Source organism: Crocuta crocuta, unplaced genomic scaffold (assembly GCF_008692635.1).
Source record: "Crocuta crocuta isolate KB4526 unplaced genomic scaffold, BGI_CrCroc_1.0 scaffold478, whole genome shotgun sequence".
NCBI classification, from domain to species: Eukaryota; Metazoa; Chordata; class Mammalia; order Carnivora; family Hyaenidae; genus Crocuta; species Crocuta crocuta.
The window spans coordinates 922755-943940 of record NW_027530981.1 but is presented as its reverse complement, the minus strand read 5'-3'; the positions used below and the strand labels follow the sequence as shown (position 1 = coordinate 943940).

General features: G+C 37.8%; 1 protein-coding gene across 4 annotated transcripts in view; it reads left to right on the top strand.

Moving 5' to 3' along the window:
- The window catches only part of PARD3B (par-3 family cell polarity regulator beta), a 997354-nt gene that overhangs the window by 647837 nt on the left and 328331 nt on the right, over positions 1–21186 (top strand). For all 4 annotated transcript variants that reach the window (XM_077770171.1, XM_077770172.1, XM_077770173.1 and 1 more), the window contains one exon: positions 2852–2896. In XM_077770171.1, the coding sequence (XP_077626297.1) occupies positions 2852–2896 (45 nt within the window). The remainder of the gene's footprint in view (positions 1–2851; positions 2897–21186) is intronic.

Here is a 21186-nt window from a genome sequence, read left to right as displayed (position 1 = left end):
AGAAGGAAACTAAGGTTGAAAAGAACTTAGTAACATGCCTGGTAAAGCTGAGATACAACCCACATCTATCTCATTATTAGCTATCATGTTATTCTGCCTTTCTATTTAGGTCCTTGTTAATAATGTTGATAGTAGTCTACATTTATTAAGCACTTACTATATGATCTTCTAAGTACCTTGCATAAATTTACACATATAGTCTTCACTACAAGACTTTGGAGGAAACAGTATTATCTTCATTTTAAATGTTTTTTTAATGTTTATTCATTTTTGAGAGAGACAGAGACAGAGCACAAGTGGGGGAGGGGCAGAGAGAGAGGGAGACACAGAATCCAAAGCAGGCTGTACAGGCTCTTAGCTGTCAGCACAGAGCCCAACGTGGGGCTGGAACTCATGAACCATGAGATCATGACCTGAAGTCAGGCTCTTAACTGACTGAGCCACCCAGGCGCCCCAATATTATCTTTGATATATATGATGAGATTGAGGCCCAGGGAGTTATAACAAATAGCATATGACTAGTAAGTTCCAAGTAGGGATTTTAATTCCAATGGTATCTCCTTTGTGAAATGGAGATGATTATTTTAGCTTGAACCCATTACAACTTCAAATTTCTGAGCATGTTAAAGAAAATTATAGTTAACATTTATATTAACCACCAAAGAAAGGCTTCTATTAATGCCATATATTCAGATATAAAGGATAATCGTTTTCTAACATATAAGTGTTTATTAAGCGTTTTCTTATATGCATGGTACTCATGTTCAAAGAATATAACAACCTCTTCTATGACCTATCACAAGTATAGTGGGATAGTTAAGAGTACAGTGTTTTAGTTCTCGGTCCTCCACATATAAAGCATGCCTCAGTTTCTTTATTTGTAAGGTATAATAAAGGACAACAATAATACCTGTCTTTACAGGTCATTATAAGGGCTGAATGAATCATTAGCTATAAAGTGCATAGGACAGAACCTATATATTACAAGTGTACATTAAGTATTGGCTACTAGTAGTAGTATTTTTTTAATTATCATCATCTTCCAATATTTTCCTATTTATACTGTAGAGTCCACTGTAAGCTTTTTTAAACCTGAGAAGGCCAGAATTTGGCCCACAATTAGAGCCTGAAGAATATGGACAGACATGTCTAACTAGAAATACAAAGAAAAGTCTCACATGATTTTTAAGAAGTTAATATTAGGAAAATCACAGACATGTAGTGTTGTTATCTTAAGGAAATAGCTTAGAAAAGGAGGGCTAGGTGGGAGCAGGAAGATCTACGTATGTCTCTGGGCTGGTAAAATATGACTTGGTGGTGTAGACAAAGGGAGGAGACACATGCTTCTCTGACACCACTTTTCACGTTAGGAAAAATTGTCAGCAAAATTGACTGCACCATGTGCAATCCTTGAACATCAGATTTTTATAGATGAACTTGGCCAATGGCATATAGAAAATAGTGAAAACCTGTTGTTGAATATTGAGATGATAACCCCATGCAGATGTGCGTAAGGATTAAGATGTTGGCATCTATGTTTTTGAGAGATATTAGGTAATGGCTTTCATATAATGTCATTGCCTGATACTGGTATCAACATCAAACCAGCTTCATAGGATGAGTGGAGAAATATTCCCTCCTCTGAATTTTCTGAAAGAATTTCTATAGAATTGGTGTGATCTGGTCTTTTAATGTTTGGTAGAATTCACCAATTCACCCAGTGAAGCCATCTGTGTCTAGAGTTTTTTGTATGGAAAACTTCCAGCTACCAATTTATTAAAAACAAACAGAAAAACTATAAGGTCTTTCAGCTGATCTGTTTCTTCCTACATAAGCTTTGGTAATTTGTGTCTTTCAAAAATGTATGCATTTCATCAGAGTTGTGTTATCTATTGTTAATTGTTTTTTCACTACTGAAACAAGATTCTTCTTCATATTCTAACTGATGGCCCTGAATTATGAAGCTTTTTACTCTGGCTATTGGGAACAGATACTGTTCCCAGTTCTGTGTGAACTTTATACACTTTTCCTGTTATACTTTTGGGTGGTTCTTTCCCAGGTCATGGGTAGTTTCCTCACATGTGTGTATTTATCATTATTCAACTGGGTACATGAGGAAATTCTCTGCAGATCTCAGAAGAAGTTCTGTATAGCTTTTTCCTCTCCAGTTCTCTGCCTGCAAACTTCACCTACCTTAGCTTCACTGGACAACCAGCTTGATGTCTGTAGACTGGGCACTCATTGGGCTCTGGCATCTTTCCCTTCCTATACCGCAGCCTGGAAACTTTTTCCAGACAATAAGCTAGAGCAATTATAGGATTCACCTCATTTGTTTTCTGTCTCTGCTGCCTGATGTCTAAAATCTTAATTGCCATTGTGTCATGTTTTATGTATTCAATTTTTTTTTCAAGAAGGATTGTAAATCTGTTCCCTTTTACTCGATTTTGAGCAGATCTAGAAGTCCAGTCCCTGAGTATTGAATATATATATATATATTGCTACTACACTCAAAGAATTTTATTATATATTATACATGCCCAGGCCCATGAGTTTAATTTCTCCTTGTTCAGGCATGAAAACCATACCCCAGTTAAAAGAGCTGAAAGTGCTGAAAATTAAAAGAAAGTGAAATTATAGTCATAAATAATCTAACATATATATATTTCTTCAGAGCTTCCTTTAAAATATCTACCAATAGAAATGAGGTGCCCCAGGTAGGCTGGGGAACATTTTTTTCCTCAAAAGTTTTCCAGTAAAGGATTTAACTTCTATGGATCTGTATCAATTTATTGTTCAAAAAATGGCTGATTTACAAGCAGGCCTGATCCTTGTCTCTTTTATTTCTTCTCAGTGCCAGATGAAAGCAAAGTCCACTCACTGGCTGGTCACAAATCGGGTAAGAAACTCCTCATAGCTGACTGTAGATTCTCCTTCCTGGAAATTGCTGGCTGTGTTTGAGTAGCAGTTGGAACTTATTTCCATCCTCCAGTCACTGAAAGGCTTGCTAATTAATACATGAGATGTCTCTGACTTCCACAAAGATGAATTATTGCTTGGCTGTGTGTGTAGTGGCATAATGTATGCTGACTCTAACTGTTTGAGAGGAAAGAATAAAGGTTTCCAAAAACTAATAATTATAAAACCAAAAAATCTTAAACCTGATAGCCAGCTGAACACTTAAAATAACAACAACAACAAAAAATTATAAGGAAAATCCAAGAAAGGTTGAAACTCTTTCCTGTGATGACTCTCACATTACAAGGAGCTCCACAGTAAGAAAAGTGTGATGATTTCTGTCTCCTCAAAAAGGAATAATGTTTTTGCTTGTCATCAAAGAGGATCACACCCCTGATGGCGATCTTATCTTTCTTTTGACTGAGCAATGAGCTCCTTAGAGGTTCTCCAGGAAGTCCACAAGGATCTCCAAGGGTCTGCTGGATCTTTCTCTGTTATGTATGAGACACCTTCATGTCGAAAGTCCAAACTTTCCCTTCATTGCCAAGTGGCCTGATTCTGTCTCTTTGCCCTTCATCATTGCTTGTTCATGTTAGTTGAAAACACTTAAAGCTACTAAGCTAGCAAATACTATAGTGGTCCTTTCTCTAGGGGTGCATTATCTGGGAGAAAGTATCCATTTTACTCTNCCCCCCGCCCCTCCCCTGTTCCTGAAACAAAGAAGTCTTTCCTGTCACAGAATGTCTTCTGCCTTTATGTGCTAATTATGTTTCCAGCAGTAAGTGGCCTTGATGCCTCATTACTTCTATCATGTTCCAGGGCAAGATTATGATTTTTTTTTCTTTTTCTCTTTCTCCAGATTCTCTTGTGATAACAGCAGGGAAGGGCTGGTTCACAACTCTTAGATTGTTTTCTTTTCTCCTCCTCCTAATAAAGAGCCTAAGAGGTTAGATCACTGTGAAAGGAAAGATTTTTTGTGGAAATGATAAACTGTATCATGCTGCTTTTCCCCATCATCCTTGTCCATTAAATTCTCTACCACTGGAAATATTTTTAGGAGCCTGAAAAGGAAGTTCTCATGACCAAGGAACCCCAAGGATAGCCTGTATTATTCTCATCTTAAATGCATCTTAAGTGGCACTGCTGTAGTAAGCTTTGTTACACATATTAACCCTTGAAGATTAAAGCCTTTTTATGTACTGGGGTAGGCTTCAAGGTAAAAAAAAAAAAAAAAAAAGAAATGGAAGCAATTTTTAAGACTGTTTATCAGTTTCGTTTTTGAAAATGAGCAAATAAATTTTGTGGCTTCTTCCCCCCCCAGAAAATCAAATCTTATTCTGATCTTACTTAATTTCCAAACAAATTACTGCTAGCCAGTAACTAAAACTTACTGTACTCTTTTTCAATTAGTGCTACAGTATTTTAGTAAATTGAATATGTCTTTATGAAGTATGATATAAAATATATTAGTAAACAATTACCCTAAATTCAAAACTTGATATATCTTCCAAATTAAAAAAGAAATAACAAAAATGGCATAATTTAAAATCTGTCAGGTAGGTTAATTGTAAGCTACACATGGCAGCTTTACTTCAGCTGGTGGATACAAATAGTACCAACAGCCTTTATACCATGTGAACCATGATGCTTAAATATATTAGGTGTTTTACAGATTTCTGGTTACTAATGAACTGCTAGTACAATATTCACTATTTTACATTTCTTTCTTTTTTTACATTTTTAAAAATTTATTATTTTTGAGAGACAGAGACAGAGCACAAGTGGGGAAGGGGCAGAGAGAGAAGGAGACAGAATCCGAAGCAGGCTCCAGCCTCTGAGCTGTCAACACAGAGCCCAACGCGAGGCTTGAACTCATAAACTGTGAGATCATGACCTGAGCCAAAGTCTGACGCTCAACTGACTTGGCCACCCGGGACCCCTACCTTTCTGAATACTCATATGCCCTCTCAAAATGTCACTGAGCTTTTCATTGGCTGTGAGATCAATGCAAATGCTGAGAACAACCAGCATTTCCTCTGCTACCTCTGAAGCAGAAGGGGCGTAGGAGAAAACGCAACAGTGAGGCAGTCACCTAATACTCACTCTAGAGTTACGTTAAGTGAGAGAGTTAATATCTCTAAGCATTAAAATAGGCTCTAAAATATTAGACCGTTCTGAGAAATTTCAAAGCCACATTAAAGAAAAATCTGCAACTGAGGTTACAAATTTGTAGACTCCCAAGAATATAACCTCCCCCATCTTTTACATTTATTTCTTTTTGGAAATGGGTCTTGAATTACAATGATCCTCAAAAACTCATCCCTCCTGTAAAATGCCACTCCCCTGTGTGTGCCACATTTCTGCAAAGCAGTTTGTGAGGAGGCTTTGGTGGCAGCTGTGGCAGTGATAGTGAAAGACTAAGGGTCCTCTTGATTCTGGTAATGTCTTTCAGTTATAAAATCACTTTAAAAATGTACCTGGTGTGTAACTGAAGTCACATTCTGCTACAGTCTGTGACCACTAAGCAAGTTGCTAGTTGGATTATAATGTCTAATGTTCCGTGGTCATACTTGTCTTACCAGTGTTTAAAGAGATCATTTGGTATTTCCCCTTTCCCTTCCCCAAATCTTTTTCTCCAGAATATTTAAGTAAAAAGGTGGTATCTCTTTTGATAAAAAGGAAGAGTATCTCCCTCTGTCTCTTTTTAATTATAGAAATGTGGGCAGCTTTCATACTATCCAAGACCATCAGGAAGTTAAATTAAATTGTATGTGCTGCCCTAAATCTATCATCCATCCTCTTAAATGGGATGATATTCAACATTTTAATAAATTCATTGGAGTTAAAATTTCTTCTGAGTCAGCTACTTAGTGTATAGAGAGCCATTTCGTGCCAAGTCCCATCTGTTGGTCTGCCTTGGGTACATCCCAAATTTGTGACAATATTTTTGGCATCCTTTCCTGGGCTTAAGCTTTAAATGGTTGATTCTTCAGAACTCAGATCAAATCAAAGGCTCAGGTAAGATAAATCTTTCTAATATTTTTGGCCCAAAATGTAGTGTGCCCTCACCCTTTCTAGAATCAGTTCAGTATTCTTGAGATTTTCCTACATCTTACCTCAGGGGATTCCCCTGAGCACACTGTATTTCATACCTTAGTGAGGAGGGGAGCAGGATGGTTCTTTTGGTGATCTTACATTGTCTTCCTCCATGGGTAAGTGGTATCAATGTCTGTGGAATGGTGAGAGATTAATCCCCAGAGAGATAAAGAACAAAATGCCTTTTAATTGGTTCCTTTAAGAAAAATCACAAGTTTCAGAGAGTCTTAAAAGTCAAAAGGTGTCTTTCCCCATTCCCCTTATCTTGTTCATTGAATTCTGATAAAATCCAAATTTTAGTAAATGCAGGGGGGGGTTAAAAAACTTCAGCAAAAGGTATATTTAAAGCAATGAAACCATTTGTTGATGATTTAAATATTCTAAGGGAACATTAGAATCCGAAGAAAATGACAACAAGTTTAGCTGGCTTCTTTTTAAATTATGCTTTAATTTTGACTATACACAGACCCATAAACTATGTCTGAGAAGGAATCCTTTCCTTCCCCACCCCCTGCATACTGAGCTGACACCTAAACTGATAGTTTAATGCTCCTCAACATCAGGCAGAAAGGACTTATAAATTTTACTTTTTTTTTTTTTTTTACTAATTTTTTTTTGTTGTTTTGATTTACTGCTTGGAACTGTTTTAATATGTATTGACTGTCTGCAGAGATCTTTGCTGACCCAGCTCTTTAAGATGATGCAGTACTGAAGAAAGCCGATGAGTTCTTCTTTATGAGCTCTGACATATTAATTAGCAAAATGGACTAAAAAGCTTTCCTATTTCTATTTTAATTTCTTACATTCTCAAACACCTGTCTATATAGCTGTAAAACAGGCAAGTCTGTAAAAGTAATGGTTGGCACTAAGTCCAGACCTTTTCTGAGATAAGTTTATCAATTAATGAGCAAATATTCACTAACAGTCTAAGGGGCTATCTCTGTATAGGTGCCTTGCAGCCAGTACGTATTTGATATCTTACATTTTACTATAAGGAGGCTGAAGCTCAGGGCCTTTAAATGTTTGTTCTCTCGGCTGGTAACCAGCATGCATTAGGTTCTGAACTGAGAGGGTAAAGTCTATGCTTTGGCCAGTTCATTTTCCACCAGCAAGTGCCTAACACTTCAGTCCCAGGAACTGAGAAGAATACAGTTCTAGTTGGAAGACATGACACACACACATCAAGATATCCCATGAGTTCTGGCTTACCTTTTGTAAACTCTAGGTGAACAAGGAACATCATCATTTTTCTAGCAGACTGTTGTAACTCAATGAGTATGGGAGAGACATCTGATCTGATCATTCTTGCCTTTGTTTCCCTACTTGTATGTATGCATGTGTGTACATACAAAGTATTTGAGGTTATAATTTATATTTATATGAAAGTATATGCCAAGTGAAGAGATGTATTAAGAAAATATGCATATGATGTGCGTGTATCGTGTATAAATTATAAAGCACATGTGCATATTCTTATGGCAAAGGCCAAAAGTTTAATATGCAAGTCACTAACTTGGCAGACCTTATATTCAGCTCTAAATGCATTGTGTGTAAACTTTATATTTAGAATGTTCAAGTGGCCAAAGAAATCTCTAGATCTTTCCAAAGGAGTCGAGCTTTTAAAAGCATTAGGTGATGAGATAGTCACTTTAATATAAGAGCAATGTGTTATTAAGTGAAATTTCATATGTTTTGTTGAGTCTTAGTATTTCATACTTTTATAGAATGTCTAAATTAAGGTATGCATTTAAAATTTGAAACACCAACTAGGGTCAGTTTTTGTGAGTCTTAATTGGATACTGCTTTTTGTAACCTTTTATCGTTGTTGTTGATTAAGGACGTAAATCTTGGTGATCGTGGCTAGTGGACTTAAACTCTGTTTCTTTCCTCATTAGTTGGTTAAGGTAATACTATATGCCTATATTTTTGGACAAAAATCTTTACTAGGTAGTTTCTAAGCTTTTGTTATTTGTTATGTTGCATAAATATAACTTTCAACACAAGAAATATATGCATTCTCACATCCTCCAGCTTGGTTTACATTTCCATGGGATTCAGGATGTTATTAAAAGAATAGCAATATATATAGGATTCTTCCTATACAAACTTTACTATGAAGCAACTCTGGTATTTCCTATACTGTAAAAGGTTACTGAATAGTCTGGTCTCTAAAATTCAATGAATCAAATTGAATTAGAAACAAATCTATCAGACTTCTTAGAAATACGATTAGAGTCTTTGCTAGTCAGATATGGTGCAGGTGTGTGCATCTCTGAATTTCATGAGTAGATAGAGTCTACATATTTTTACAAATCAAATTTCAAAATTAATTATTTCAGTTCTACTCATGTTTATTAAATGCCCATTCTGTGACAGGTGTTATATCAAGTACTGGAGATAGAAAATGACATAAGACATGGTCTCTGTCTTAGAAAAATTTTTTTATGAAATGATAGGGGGAAAAGATATACAAATGCCTAATTAAATATTGGTTTGGTACCTTTATGGTATAGAGTACAGTGCAGAAAGCTCATAGAGGAGATATTGCTTGATTCTGCTTGGGATTGGGAATGACGGTCATGTTTCAGTAAGGAAATGCTTCCATAGCAGGCTCTGAAAGATAAATAGAAGTTTGAGAAATAAAAAAGGTCAGGAAGCTAACACATTTCAAACATATGGAAGGTTATGACAATTTGAAACATCATGGTATGTTCATGAAACTATAAGGAAATCAGTGTGGCACAGATGCAAGGTGGAGAATAACAGATATAAGGTTGAGCCAGTAAGCAGAGGTTAGATCATGCAGAATTCCTACCAAATGGAAAAATGTGAGTTCCATCCTATAGGCTCAGAGAATCCAAACTGATTAAAGAAGGATTGACCAGTGTTTTGTTTTTTTTTTTGTTTTTTTGTTTTTTTACAAATAGTTGTCAAGTTGGTTCCCATATAACACCCAGTGCTCATCCCCACAAGTGCCCTCCTCCATGCCCATCTCCCCCCTCCCCCCACACCCATCAGTCCTCAGTTTGTTCTCAGTATTCAAGAGTCTTTCATGGTTTGCCTCTCTCCCTCTCCCCCACTATTTCCCCCCTTCTTCTTCCCCTTGGTCCTTCGTTAAGTTCCTCCTAATCCTCCTATACGTGCAAACATACCGTATTTGTCCTTCTCTGCCTGACTTATTTCGCTCAGCATAACACCCTCAAGGTCCATCCATGTTGCTACACTTGACCAGTTTTATATTCTAGCACTATTACTATGTTGGCTTTGGTGACTTGAATAACAAAAAGAGAAACAAATATCAAGGAGAATAATTAAGAGACCATTGCAGTAGTCCAGATAAGAGATCATGTGGGCATAAATTCAAGTGAATCATAATGGAAATGTAAAGAAAATTAAAACGTATTTAGGAAATAGAGCTTTGAGTTTGTTGGGGTTTTTTTAATATAAATTAAACTTAGTGGGTGAATGTGGAAGAAGATCCCATTTGAATCTTCGCATATCATTCAGCTGTTGCTATAATTATACTGCATAACAAAATCAACAGCAAACATGCCTTGATCACATGTCTTCATGGGGCTGGAATTTGCTGATCTCAGAAGTGTTTGACTGGGCTTAGCTCCAACCCACAGTGTAAGTCTGGGTTTTATGCATACCTCTTATTCTCCTTGGAACAGTGGTTTCCTGATATTTTTGATAACATAGCGATAAGATGGAAATAGGGTAGAGAGAGGAAACCCATGTGCCAGAGCTATGGAGTATTAAGTCACATGACTGTGAAGGTAGTAGAGTAGAATGAGAGGCAGGAGTAGAGAGAAGTATGGCAAGCTGACGTGATCTGGGAAGGAGTAGGGATTTTATATGCGAGTAAATGACCATTTTACTTGAAAGCAGAAATGAGAAGTAAAGAGGTCATTGACCCGACCCTGCCATCCCTGACCTGCATGATATGGGTGAGAATTAGAACTCCGGGGGAAGCAGATTTCTTAGTGGAGAAGTAGATTTCAACTAAGGCAGGATAATTTTTAGAGAAGAGGTTGAAAGTGAACAGCATTTTGTCAACCACAGAAGCATAGTGGGGATGCAAGAAGACAAATAGAGGAGTCTGGGAGGGAAAAGTGGGACCGTGTCTCATGGGAATATGGCCAGAGTGGTATAAGGTGGCAGCCCAGAGGGCAACAGTTAACCAGGGGTTTCACCTCTTGGGAAATGACTGAGGATGACAGGTGTGATGGGCCTGGTTTGTTTTGATAGCTCTGGGGTTGTCAAGAGGATTAATCTTGACTCTTGGGTGAATAGAGAAAAGGCTTTGGCCAGTTTAGACTCAGTGGTGGCCTGGATGAATTCTATCCTGTAAACAGATCATTTCTTGAAGAACAAGAGGAAATGGTCCCAAGGTTACAGAAGTTTTGAGAAGATGCCCAAGTTGCACGAAATTTGGAAATTGAGATGGCCATTAGTTATCATTTCAGCAGAATGAGTTTTGGCAGACAAGAGAGCAGGAATAAAGTGGAAGGCCTTGAGGAGGAATGGGAGGTGGAAACAACCACAGGTGATCTTTCCAGAAGTTTAATATTAAGACAAAGAACAAAGATGTATCTAGAGAAGTTATGTTGTTTTGATTGCTCTACTCTGTGTTATCAGTGAGAAACACTGAACCATGTTTGTAGACTGAGAGGAAAGAGATGTTGTGAGAGAATGAAGAAAGAAGAAAGAAGAAATTAAGATTGTGGTTTTATAGCACTTGGTTTTGAAGAGGATGAGTCAAGATTATAGGCAAAATTATGTATGTAGCATAGATAAATTTGTAGGTAATGGGGATGAGAAATTAAGGTTATTAATGGTCTCGGGTGCCTGGGTGCTTCAGTCAGTTAACAGCCTGACTCTTGGTTTCGGCTCAGGTTCTGATCTCACAGTTGTTTGATGGAGCCCTATGTCAGGCTACATGCTGAGTGTGGAGTCTGCTTGGAATTCTGTCTCTCCCTCTCCCTCTGCCTCTCCCCCCCCCCCCAAATAAATAAAAGTTGTTAATGGTCTTATCTTCTTGATGGTGTCCAAATCTACATAGTGGCATTACAAGATTGGTCACAGCAGACCAAGAATATGAGAAACACTTTAGATAGTAGGTAACCTATGTTGAAATATTTTTAAGTCATTGAAACAAAATGGGATGGGCAACTATGAAGACGTATATTTGCACCTACATGTGCACGGGCACACTACATTCAAGGGGTGGGTTGTGGATGAGCTATAGTTTTTCCGTGAATTTGAATGCAATTTGTCTCTTGCAGTTAGATTTTCAACTTGCTATTTGTGGTGAAATGATAGAGTGTTAAGACTAAGTGGAGCAGTATGTATTTGTAGTACAACCAAGTGATTTTAGAGGTAGATGAAGGCCTAGAGAGGGTAAGTCACCCACACCAAAGACCCAGCTGGTCAATGACAAAACTGAGGCTCACATCTTACATTTCAGCCATCTCTTGCTTTGTGAATCCAGATACCATCGCTACCAGTTTTGCCTGGTTTAATAACCCAAACTATCATTAAAATCTTCAAAATTTTCCCAAATTCTGCATGGGTAACAGAGTAATTTGGCACAAGACTAGTCATTTTTCCTTTAAGCTTCTGACATTAAAACCCACCAGAATTGAATAAGCTTCTATATACAGAATTTCATATTTCATTCCAAATATATACAGACTGTAACAAAACCTGTGCTTATTTATAGTTCTTTATAGTATTTTTACTATTTATATTATATATTTACTATATATGATATATATCATGTGTATTTATATTTACTATATATATTATATTTCTTTTGCTATATATATAGACGCACAGGACAAGGTATTTTATTTTGAGCTACAATGCACATTTGTTGTGTGGTATATTTTGGTATGTTTTCTCGATGCCCTTATATATTAATATTTACATTACAAAATTCTCAATAACAGAATTCTTTGTTATCCTGTCTCCCTTGTTATTCAGAATATGACAGTCTGTCTTTGGAGATAAAATTTAGTAGGCTTAAGTGTGTGTTGATTTAGAAAATTTACAGTTTCAAAAATGTTTTGAGTTGTTTGAACAAATGAAAAGTAATTTTATAAAGAGGAGAGCATATTTCTATATATGTCAAATTCTTCAAATGTGGCTGAACTCTCAAACTTCACCATCCATGGGGAATATGTGTCTTGTACATTTAGAAACAGTGGTTTGGAACTGACAATTTTAATAGTGTTTCTAAATGCTAGAATGAACATCGGCGGCGAAAAATGTTATTAGCTGATTACATGATGGTTGATAAATACAAAGTGAATGTTTGACATCACAGCTATACTATGGGCTGAGCTATCTGTACCCGACATTGGATTAGCTCTGCAACCAGAGAGGAACAGTAGTAAGAGCCACAGAAAACAACAGAGCACATAAAAAGTACACAAAAATGCCATCAGTAGTTAGACTATTACTGTATGAATTTGGATGAACCATGGGCAAAAGCAAATCACAGTCTCAAAAACAGAGTAACAATAAATTTTAACCTACAATATGAGCATTGGTTCTGTCTTCTTTCCTTTATAGTTAGTTTTAGGATGTCTTCAGCAAACTTTTTGCAATGAAACTATTTCAATAAAATCCCAGGACTATGGGAGCACCTGGATGGCTCAGTCAGTTGAGCGTCCGACTTCGGCTCAGGTCACGATCTCATTGTTCGTGGGTGTCAGCCCTGCATCAGGCTCTGTGCTGACAGCTCAGAGCCTGGAGCCTGCTTCAGATTCTGTGTCCCCCTCTCTCTCTGCCCTGTCCCTGTTTATGCTCTGTCTCTTTCTGTCTCAAATAAATAAAACATTAAAAAAATCTTTTTTAAATCACTGGATTATGCTTACTAGCTTTAAATAATAGCAGCCCCCATCAAGAACAGAGTTGGAAAGAGCTAGAGGGCTTTTCAGTTCCTACATAATTATTTTAGGAAAGTTTACACTGAGACCTAGAATTTAAAATCACTCTTCTAAGGAAAGATTTTGTGTGCAAAATTGTTGTGGAGAAAAAGACCGAGACTCTCTGACCCCGATGACCCGGAGTGGGTATAAGCTACCTGCTAGACCTTTTATTTTCAACTTCTGTGAAAAATCTAGTCTGCCAGTACTAACTGAATGGTTATGCGGTCATTCCAGCAATGGTTTTAATTCCTAAGTTTTCTCACTAAAAATCAGCCAAAAGGGTGTATTGCAAGGACAGGTTTAAGACCCAACCTGGGAGCCTTCTTTGCTCAAGCAGATCAGCAATGCTTGGGAATGTTACATATGTTAAATCTTTCAGTGAAATNCCAACCTGGGAAATAAGAAGATGAGCTCCTGCGTGATAGACCACCCAATCTATGTTGAATAATATAAACTGCCAAAGCCTAAATTCTGTCTTTAATATCTGATAAATGGTCAACTACTGGTGAGAATCATTTAGTGTGTATTGGTGTTGATAATGTCGGTATGACTTTATATTAGATTAATTGTGTGTATATATTTGTGTATACACACTTGAGGTTTATGAATGAATATTGTTTTATGCAGGCAAGGAAGGAGAGCATTAAAAACAGCTATTGCAAGAAGAGTATTTCCTACTTATGAAGCACTCGTTAATTCCTGTAGTTAGGCTCTGTGGCAGCAACAAATGGCAGCATCTTTAACAAATCATCCTGTGCCCTCCATCACCTTCGCATGGCCTGCCTTCCAGGCTTATCTCTTGCCACTTGACCCCATCAGCCTCGTTGCACATGTTCCGGGCTCACAGAGCTACTCCTTTTGGTCATCAGACCATTCTTGCTCTTTGACACGTCAGGGCCCCGGCTGAACTCTCTCCTGAGACACCTTCCCCACCACCCTCAGGCCAGGGTCTCTTCTGGGAGAGAAGCTGAACTTCTTATGTAACCGCAGGTGTCTTTAGACTCTGCTTTTGTATTATTTAACTTCTCTCAGTCTTTTTTGGTTTAACTCACACTTCTGTTCCATAGCTGGTCAGCCCCCAAGATCTCTCTCAGACTGTGTTCAATCTCCTTTGATCAGTGGTTGTGGCTCCTTTATATTATTAATAATCCCAAGGCCCACCTTTTCTTACACAGGCAGAACCTGATTATCTACCACATAAAAGGAAGTATCCAAGGATAACTCATTTATTAAACCAGTATTTACCGCACACCTGCCATGTTCCGACACTGTGCCAGGGACTGCAGATACAAAGTCGTGCAGAATACAGATTTTACCACCAAGGTGCTTGCAGCTTAGTAGCAGCAAACAATGACAATGGAACGTACTTAAGTGTTCATGCAAATATGTACAAAAAGTAACAGTGGTTACCTTTACCAAGAGGAAGAAGACAGTTTGAGGGACAAGGGAGACTTCCGTTTTATCTACAGTATCTCAGTTTTTACATTGAGTCTAAGTTTATGTGCAAATTGGATAATGAATAATTTATGGATTTAAAAAAATACATTTTTTAACACTGTAAAACTGCACAGGCTGAATCTACTAGCAGAACTGTTGTACAAAAGGGAGGATTTAGCTTGGGGACTGTCACACAGTATGTACAGAAGAACCACAGGAGAAGGATGCTTTTGGGAAGGAAAGGAGACGCTAGGTCCCCGGATCACCGGATCATGCTGGGAGCCTCCTTGAGGCCTGGAAGGATTTCAGGGCAGAGGGAATGGAGAGGAGCTTAACCGTGAGATGCCTCATTTACAGGTGGCTGGAAAAAGTGCCAATGAAAAACAAACCTAAGAGAATTTTAAACCGCGGTCAATCTTTGGTATCCTAGAAGGTAGGAACTGAAGTCCTCGTAATTTATTCAGTGAGGGACCCACACAATGCCATGTACAAAAAATAAAAATCTTTTTTAAAGACTCGTAATGTCCGACTGTGTCCAATGAAAGGAGAATTATAACAGGAGGACTAATTGAATATGTAAAGATGACAGAGAAAACTAGAAGCAACCTAGATTACTTCTCTTTGCTAAAGTAAGCAAATGCAAATTGATTCCCACTCTATTGATAATTAGAAACCACACACCCACACAAAACAACCTAAAATTCCACTCCCTCACACAACAAAGCTGTTCAAAATTACCTTTTGAACAGAAACCCTTTTATTAAGAAGTCAGTTAAAAAAAAAAAATACCAACCAAAAAAGGGTGTATACCTTCTTAAACCAGGCAAGCCACAACTAGGAAAAAAAAGGGGGAGGGGAGGGAATAAAAAGCAGGTAGCTTTGTAAAATAGCATGAAACATCATGATACACCATCAGGGAGTTATTTAGAAATATTGGTGTCAAATTGGCTGTGGAGGCTTTTTACTTGCCATACTGACAGACCTCAGAGAAAACACTGCCCTTGGTTGCTGTAGTGATCTAGCGGTCCATGAACTCTTGTAATGAGTTATATAGGCAAGTACTTTTCATTTTTAGAAGTATGTACCTATATGAGTATATATCAGTAAGACAGTTTTTCCATTTATGGTAGTGCTACATGTTTTTAAAAATACAATTTTTACATAAAGACTATGGGATTTTAAAGACTGTTGGTAAGGAAATGTAAAATGAGATGTGAACATGGCAAAATATTATGGAACGGCGACACAAATTGCTGAAGTTTGGGAAACACTGATCTATTCCACATTTCCATCAGCATGCTTTTTTGCAAAGGTCAAAAAATTCTTAGTTTGAGAAAAGTGTGTTCACTCTGAAGTCTTTAGGCCACATGATACTCACAGTCTGGGTCCCGCTTCCTCTCCACATGCAAATGCCTTCAGTTCTCATCGAACACTGGCTTCTTCAGCAAAAGAAATGTTCACACCTTCAATTATTTCTTAGCATGATAACTTTTTAAAAATTTATTTATTTAAGTTCAGTTAGTTAACATACAGTATAGTATTGGTTTCAGTAGTAGAGCCCAGTGGTGTGCCATATGTTACTGGGTGTTATATGTAAGTATATATACTTACATACATACACACACATATATATATACTTACATACATATATATATGTACTTACATATATATATATATACACACTTACATATAACACCCAGTAACATATGGCACACCACTGGGCTCTACTACTTACATACTATATATACTTACATACTATATATACCCAGTGCTCCTCCCAACAAGTACCCTCCTTAATGCCCATCACCTAGTTAGCCCATCCCCCCACTGACTTCCCCTTCAGCAACCTTCAGTTTGTTCTCTGTATTTAAGAGTCTCATGGTTTGGCATGATAAGTCTTAATCAAGTTAAACTTGAATTATATTTTCAAATAGTCCTCCAGCAATCCATCTTACCTGAGAAGGAAACATACAGTGGCCCCCTTCCACATGAGCCTGGAAAAGCCTTACCAAATGCAGAGTTAGCCTTGACTTTACTCTTTTCTTTACCTGTGACATTAACCAAGCAGGAAGTCAGGATGGCCCTAGGGGAATACCTCCCAAAGCGCTCCTTCCCACCCTTGCCCAAGCCACCATCACCTCATGCCTTCAGGAGCCTCCTCACCCACTCATCCTCTTCTGCTGTACCTTTCAATTCTCACAGGAGCCAAGGGATCTTTGAAAAACATGAATCAGATCATGTCCCTCAAATGCTTAAAACTCTCCAGTGGCTTTTCCTCATTCCTAGAAAATAATCCAGATCTCCCCCATGATCCCCAAAACCCATCTTCATTTGCCTCCCTACCTCTCTGACCCCATCCCCGCTGCTTCCTCCTCCTTTCGAGACACTTGGCATGGGGCTGCCTGCTTTCTGTCTCTGGAGCAGGGTAACCTATTCTCTTTGTGGGCCCTTTGCACATGTGTTCCCTCTGCTCAGAATGATCTCCTTCCACTTCATATGGCTGTCATGTTGTTTCCTCAAAGATACCTTCTCTGACCACCCCATCTAAAATAGAAAATAAGTCAGTAGAATTCTATTGCTTACTCTGTTTATTTCCTAATAGCATTTATTACATGCTGTAGCATTTGTGTGTGTGTGTGTATGTGTGTGTGCACACACGCGCATGGTCATGCATATGTATCCATCTCCCCTTCCTCTAGAATATTAAGTTCTTCAAGGGCAGAGACCTTGAACCCCAGTCCAAGAGCAATGTCTGGCACAGAGCAAATGTCCTTCGTGTTTGCTAAGTCTTTCTCTTGATATGTCTTTTGCTTATTTTTATGTTCAAACTTCCCATGCTCTGTATGGGCATGTATTGTCCTAACATATAGCTGGGTTTGTTATTATGTTGAGCTGGGTAGTCTGAATTGTGACTGGGAGTTTAGCACATTTACATTTATTGAGATCACTGGCATATTTAGAGTAGGTTTATCTCTTATTTTTATATTTAAGCCCCCTCTTAATGTCTCCTTTTTTTCTTAAGTATCCTCTGAGGATGAAATCCTATTTTTTTCAGTCCCCATTTTTTTCCTTATATTAATTTGCAATCATATAGCACGTTTTTATCATGCATACTTAACAGAATATAAAACCAGTCCACACTAAATTCTTGTCCCAAAAATACAAGGAACTTAGAGCAATTTATCACTCCTTACCCTCTCCCAATGTGTATATGATTTTCCATTCTTTCTTAATTTTTGATCCCATAGGTTATATATTAATTTAAATGGTGCATGTATTTAGGGGTGCCTGGGTGCCTCAGTGGATTAAGTGTCTGATTCTTGGTTTCAGCTCAGATCATAGTCTCACAGCTTCGTGGGTTCAAGTCCTGCATTGGGCTCTGTGCTGGCAGTACAGAGCCTGCTTGGGATTCTCTCTATTCCTCTCTCTATGCCTCTCCCCAACTTGTGCTGTCTCTGTCTGTCTGTCTCTCTCTATCTCTATCTCTCTCTCTCTCTTTCTCTCTCTCTCTCTCAAAAAAAACCTTAAAAAATAAATGTTCTATTTATTTAATATTTGTTTAAACTTACCCATATATTTACTAGTTTCTTTTTTATTGTTTTGCCTTGTATTTCAAACCTTCCTTCTAGGGTCTTTTTTCTTTTCTGAAGTATGCCCTTTAAGATATTCCTTTCATGATGGTCTATTGATTACACTTTGCTGTTTTCAGAAAATGTCTTGTCCTTGACAAGCAGTCATGTTAAATGTACAGTATTAGCCAGTATTAGCCTGGCAGCACACTGGAGATGCTGTTCTGCTGGCTTCTGTGAAAAGTCAGCCATCTGTCTACTTGACATCTCTTTACTGGTCATCAGTCTTTTCTCTCTGGATACTTTTAAATTCTCTTTGTCTTTGATGTTCACTTTCACTGCAGTCTAGGTCTTGCTGTCGATTTCTTTATATTATCATTCTTGGTAGATGGTGTGTCTCCGATGGCTGCATATTAATGTTTTCCATCACTTCTGGGAAACTTTCTGTTAATATGCCTCTTTCCCATTCTGTCTTCTCCTTATGGAATTCGTACTAGCTGGACCCTAGACCTTACTCTTCAGCCATGTCCCTTAAACACTACCTCACATTTTCTATCTCCTTGATTGTATGTTTAGTTGTAGGGAGTTTTTAAAGACCTATCTTCTAATCCCATCTTGGTGTCTAAATCTCTTTCATGTTTCTTCTGACTCTCATTCATGCTGACTTTTTTTCATGAATTTGGTAATTTATGTTTGGGATGTCATATTTCTTTAGATTGGATGTGTGAGGATCTTGAGGAGTCTGATTTGTATGTGCTTTTCTCCAGAGAAGATTTAGATTCACTTCTTTTGGGGTACGAGCAAAGCACTACTAGCCTAGGACCACTTTCATATAATTTCTTGGGTGACATTTTAATTAATTGGGAGAAAATAAATTTGTTTCCATATCTGTAAAAGGATAGCCCTATGGTTATAAATTCTTTTTTTTTCTTAAATACTTTATTGTTAAGTTGGTTTCCATATGACACCCACTGTTCTTCCCAAGTGCCCTCCTCCATGCGCATCACCCCCTTTCCCCTCTTCCCCACCCCATCAACCCTCAGTTTGTTCTCAGCATTCAAGAGTCTCTCATCGTTTGCCTCCCTCCCTCTCCCCAACTATTTTTCCCCTTCATCTCCCCCATGGCCCTCCGTTAAGTTCCTCCTAATCCACCCATACATGCAAACATATGGTACCTGTCCTTCTCTACCTGACTTATTTCGCTCAGCATAACACACTGAAGTTCCATCTGTGTTGCTACACATGGCCAGATTCCATTCTTTCTCATTGCCATGTAGTTTTCCATTGTATAGATGAACCACATCTTACTGATCTATTCATCCATTGATGGAAACTTAGGCTCTTTCCATGTTTTGGCTATTGTTGAGAGAGTGCTGCTATGAACACTGAGGTACATGTGCCCCTATGCATCAGCATTTCTATATCCCTTGGGTAAATTCCTAGTCCTATGACCCCTATTGCTGGGTCATNTATGTGTCTGTTTTTGTGCCAATACCATACTGTCTTGATGATGACAGCTTTGTAGTAGAGGCTAAACTCCAGGATTGTGATGCCTCCCATTTTGGATTTCTTCTTAAATATTACTTTGGCTATTCGGGGTCTTTTGTTGTTCCATACAGATTTTAGGATAGTTTGTTCTAGTTTTGAGAAGAATGCTGGTGCAATTTTGATTGGGATTGCATTGAGTGTGTACATTGCTTTGGGTAGTAATGACATTTTAACAGTATTTATTCTTCCGATCCATGAGCATGGAATGTTTTTCCATTTCTTTGTGTCGTCTTCAATTCCCTTCATAAATTTTGTATAGTTTGCATCATATAGATCTCTTGTATCTTTGGTTAGGTTTATTCCTAGGTATTTTATGGTTTTTTTATGCAATTGTGAATGGGATCAGTTTGTTGATTTCTCTTTCTGTTGCTTCATTATTGGTATATAAAAATGCAACCAATTTCTGTACGTTAATTTTGTACCTTGCAACTTGGCTGAATCCTTGGATTAGTTCTCGTAGGCTTCTGGTGGAGTCTGTCAGGCTTTCTATGTAGAGTATCATGTCGTCTGCGAAAAGTGGAAGTTTGACTTCTTCATAAATTCTTAAAGAGAATGGTGATATTTTTAATTGTTTTTTTCTTATTTAAACTAGAGTAAAGGCAGATTTTCTTGGATTTCCTTTCCTGAGAATGGTATATTCAGGATATGAGGTTATTCAGCACACTCTATTACCAAAGTTGTAGATCCTTTTGAGGGTCACTGCTTTAACTCTCCTACATTTGACTCTTTCTCCCAGATCCTCCAAGATATCACCTTCATACCATCTCCCTGTGCTTCAGATTCCTAGTATCAGCATTTGCTTGAAGGGCAGTCTTAACCTGCAAGTTTGGTTACATAGCATCACTCACTCTTGGTTTTTTATTCATTATTTTTTGTTTGTTAAGTGACTTTGCTTAAGTAATTCCCTTAATTTCCTATGAACTAAGCAATGCATCTAGATGCACTTAAGTTACCTAAGATCTAGTTTTATCTTTATTATCAGAATTTGGGGAATTGATACATTACTGGAAGCAGAAGCCTAGAGTCCAATAATTGTTTGCTGAATGAATGAATGAATGAATGGTTATTTTTTGTAAATGGCTGAAATCAAATAGACAATTGAGTCCAATGCAGATTGGAACACACATTAAGCCAGATATGGTTTTATCTCAATGGATCTGGATTACTTTTTAAAAAAATTTTTTTAGAGTGTATTTATTTTGATACAGAGAGAGACAGAGCATGAGCAGGGGAGGGGCAGAGAGAGAGAGAGAGAATCTGAAATAGGCTCCAGGCTCTGAGCTGCCAGCACAGAACCCAATACGGGCTCAAACCCACGAACCACGAGATCATGACCTGATCCGAAGTCAGATGCTTAACCAACTGAGCCACCCAGGTGCCTCTGTATTACGCTTGACAAAACAAACAAACTTCAAGTATTTGTTAGAAATAAATATATGGAAAGGCACCTAACATAGGAATACAGTGGGGGTGATGTCCACAATATGCTGAGAAAAATTGAAATGGAAAACTCCCTTCAATAAAAGCCACATAATAAAGAGTTCTGGTTATATTTGTAGTTACAAGCTATAGTTTATTACTCTGTCTAGAGATTCTTATAATGATTCATTGTTATAGGAAGAAATAAAATAGGGTTCACAAAG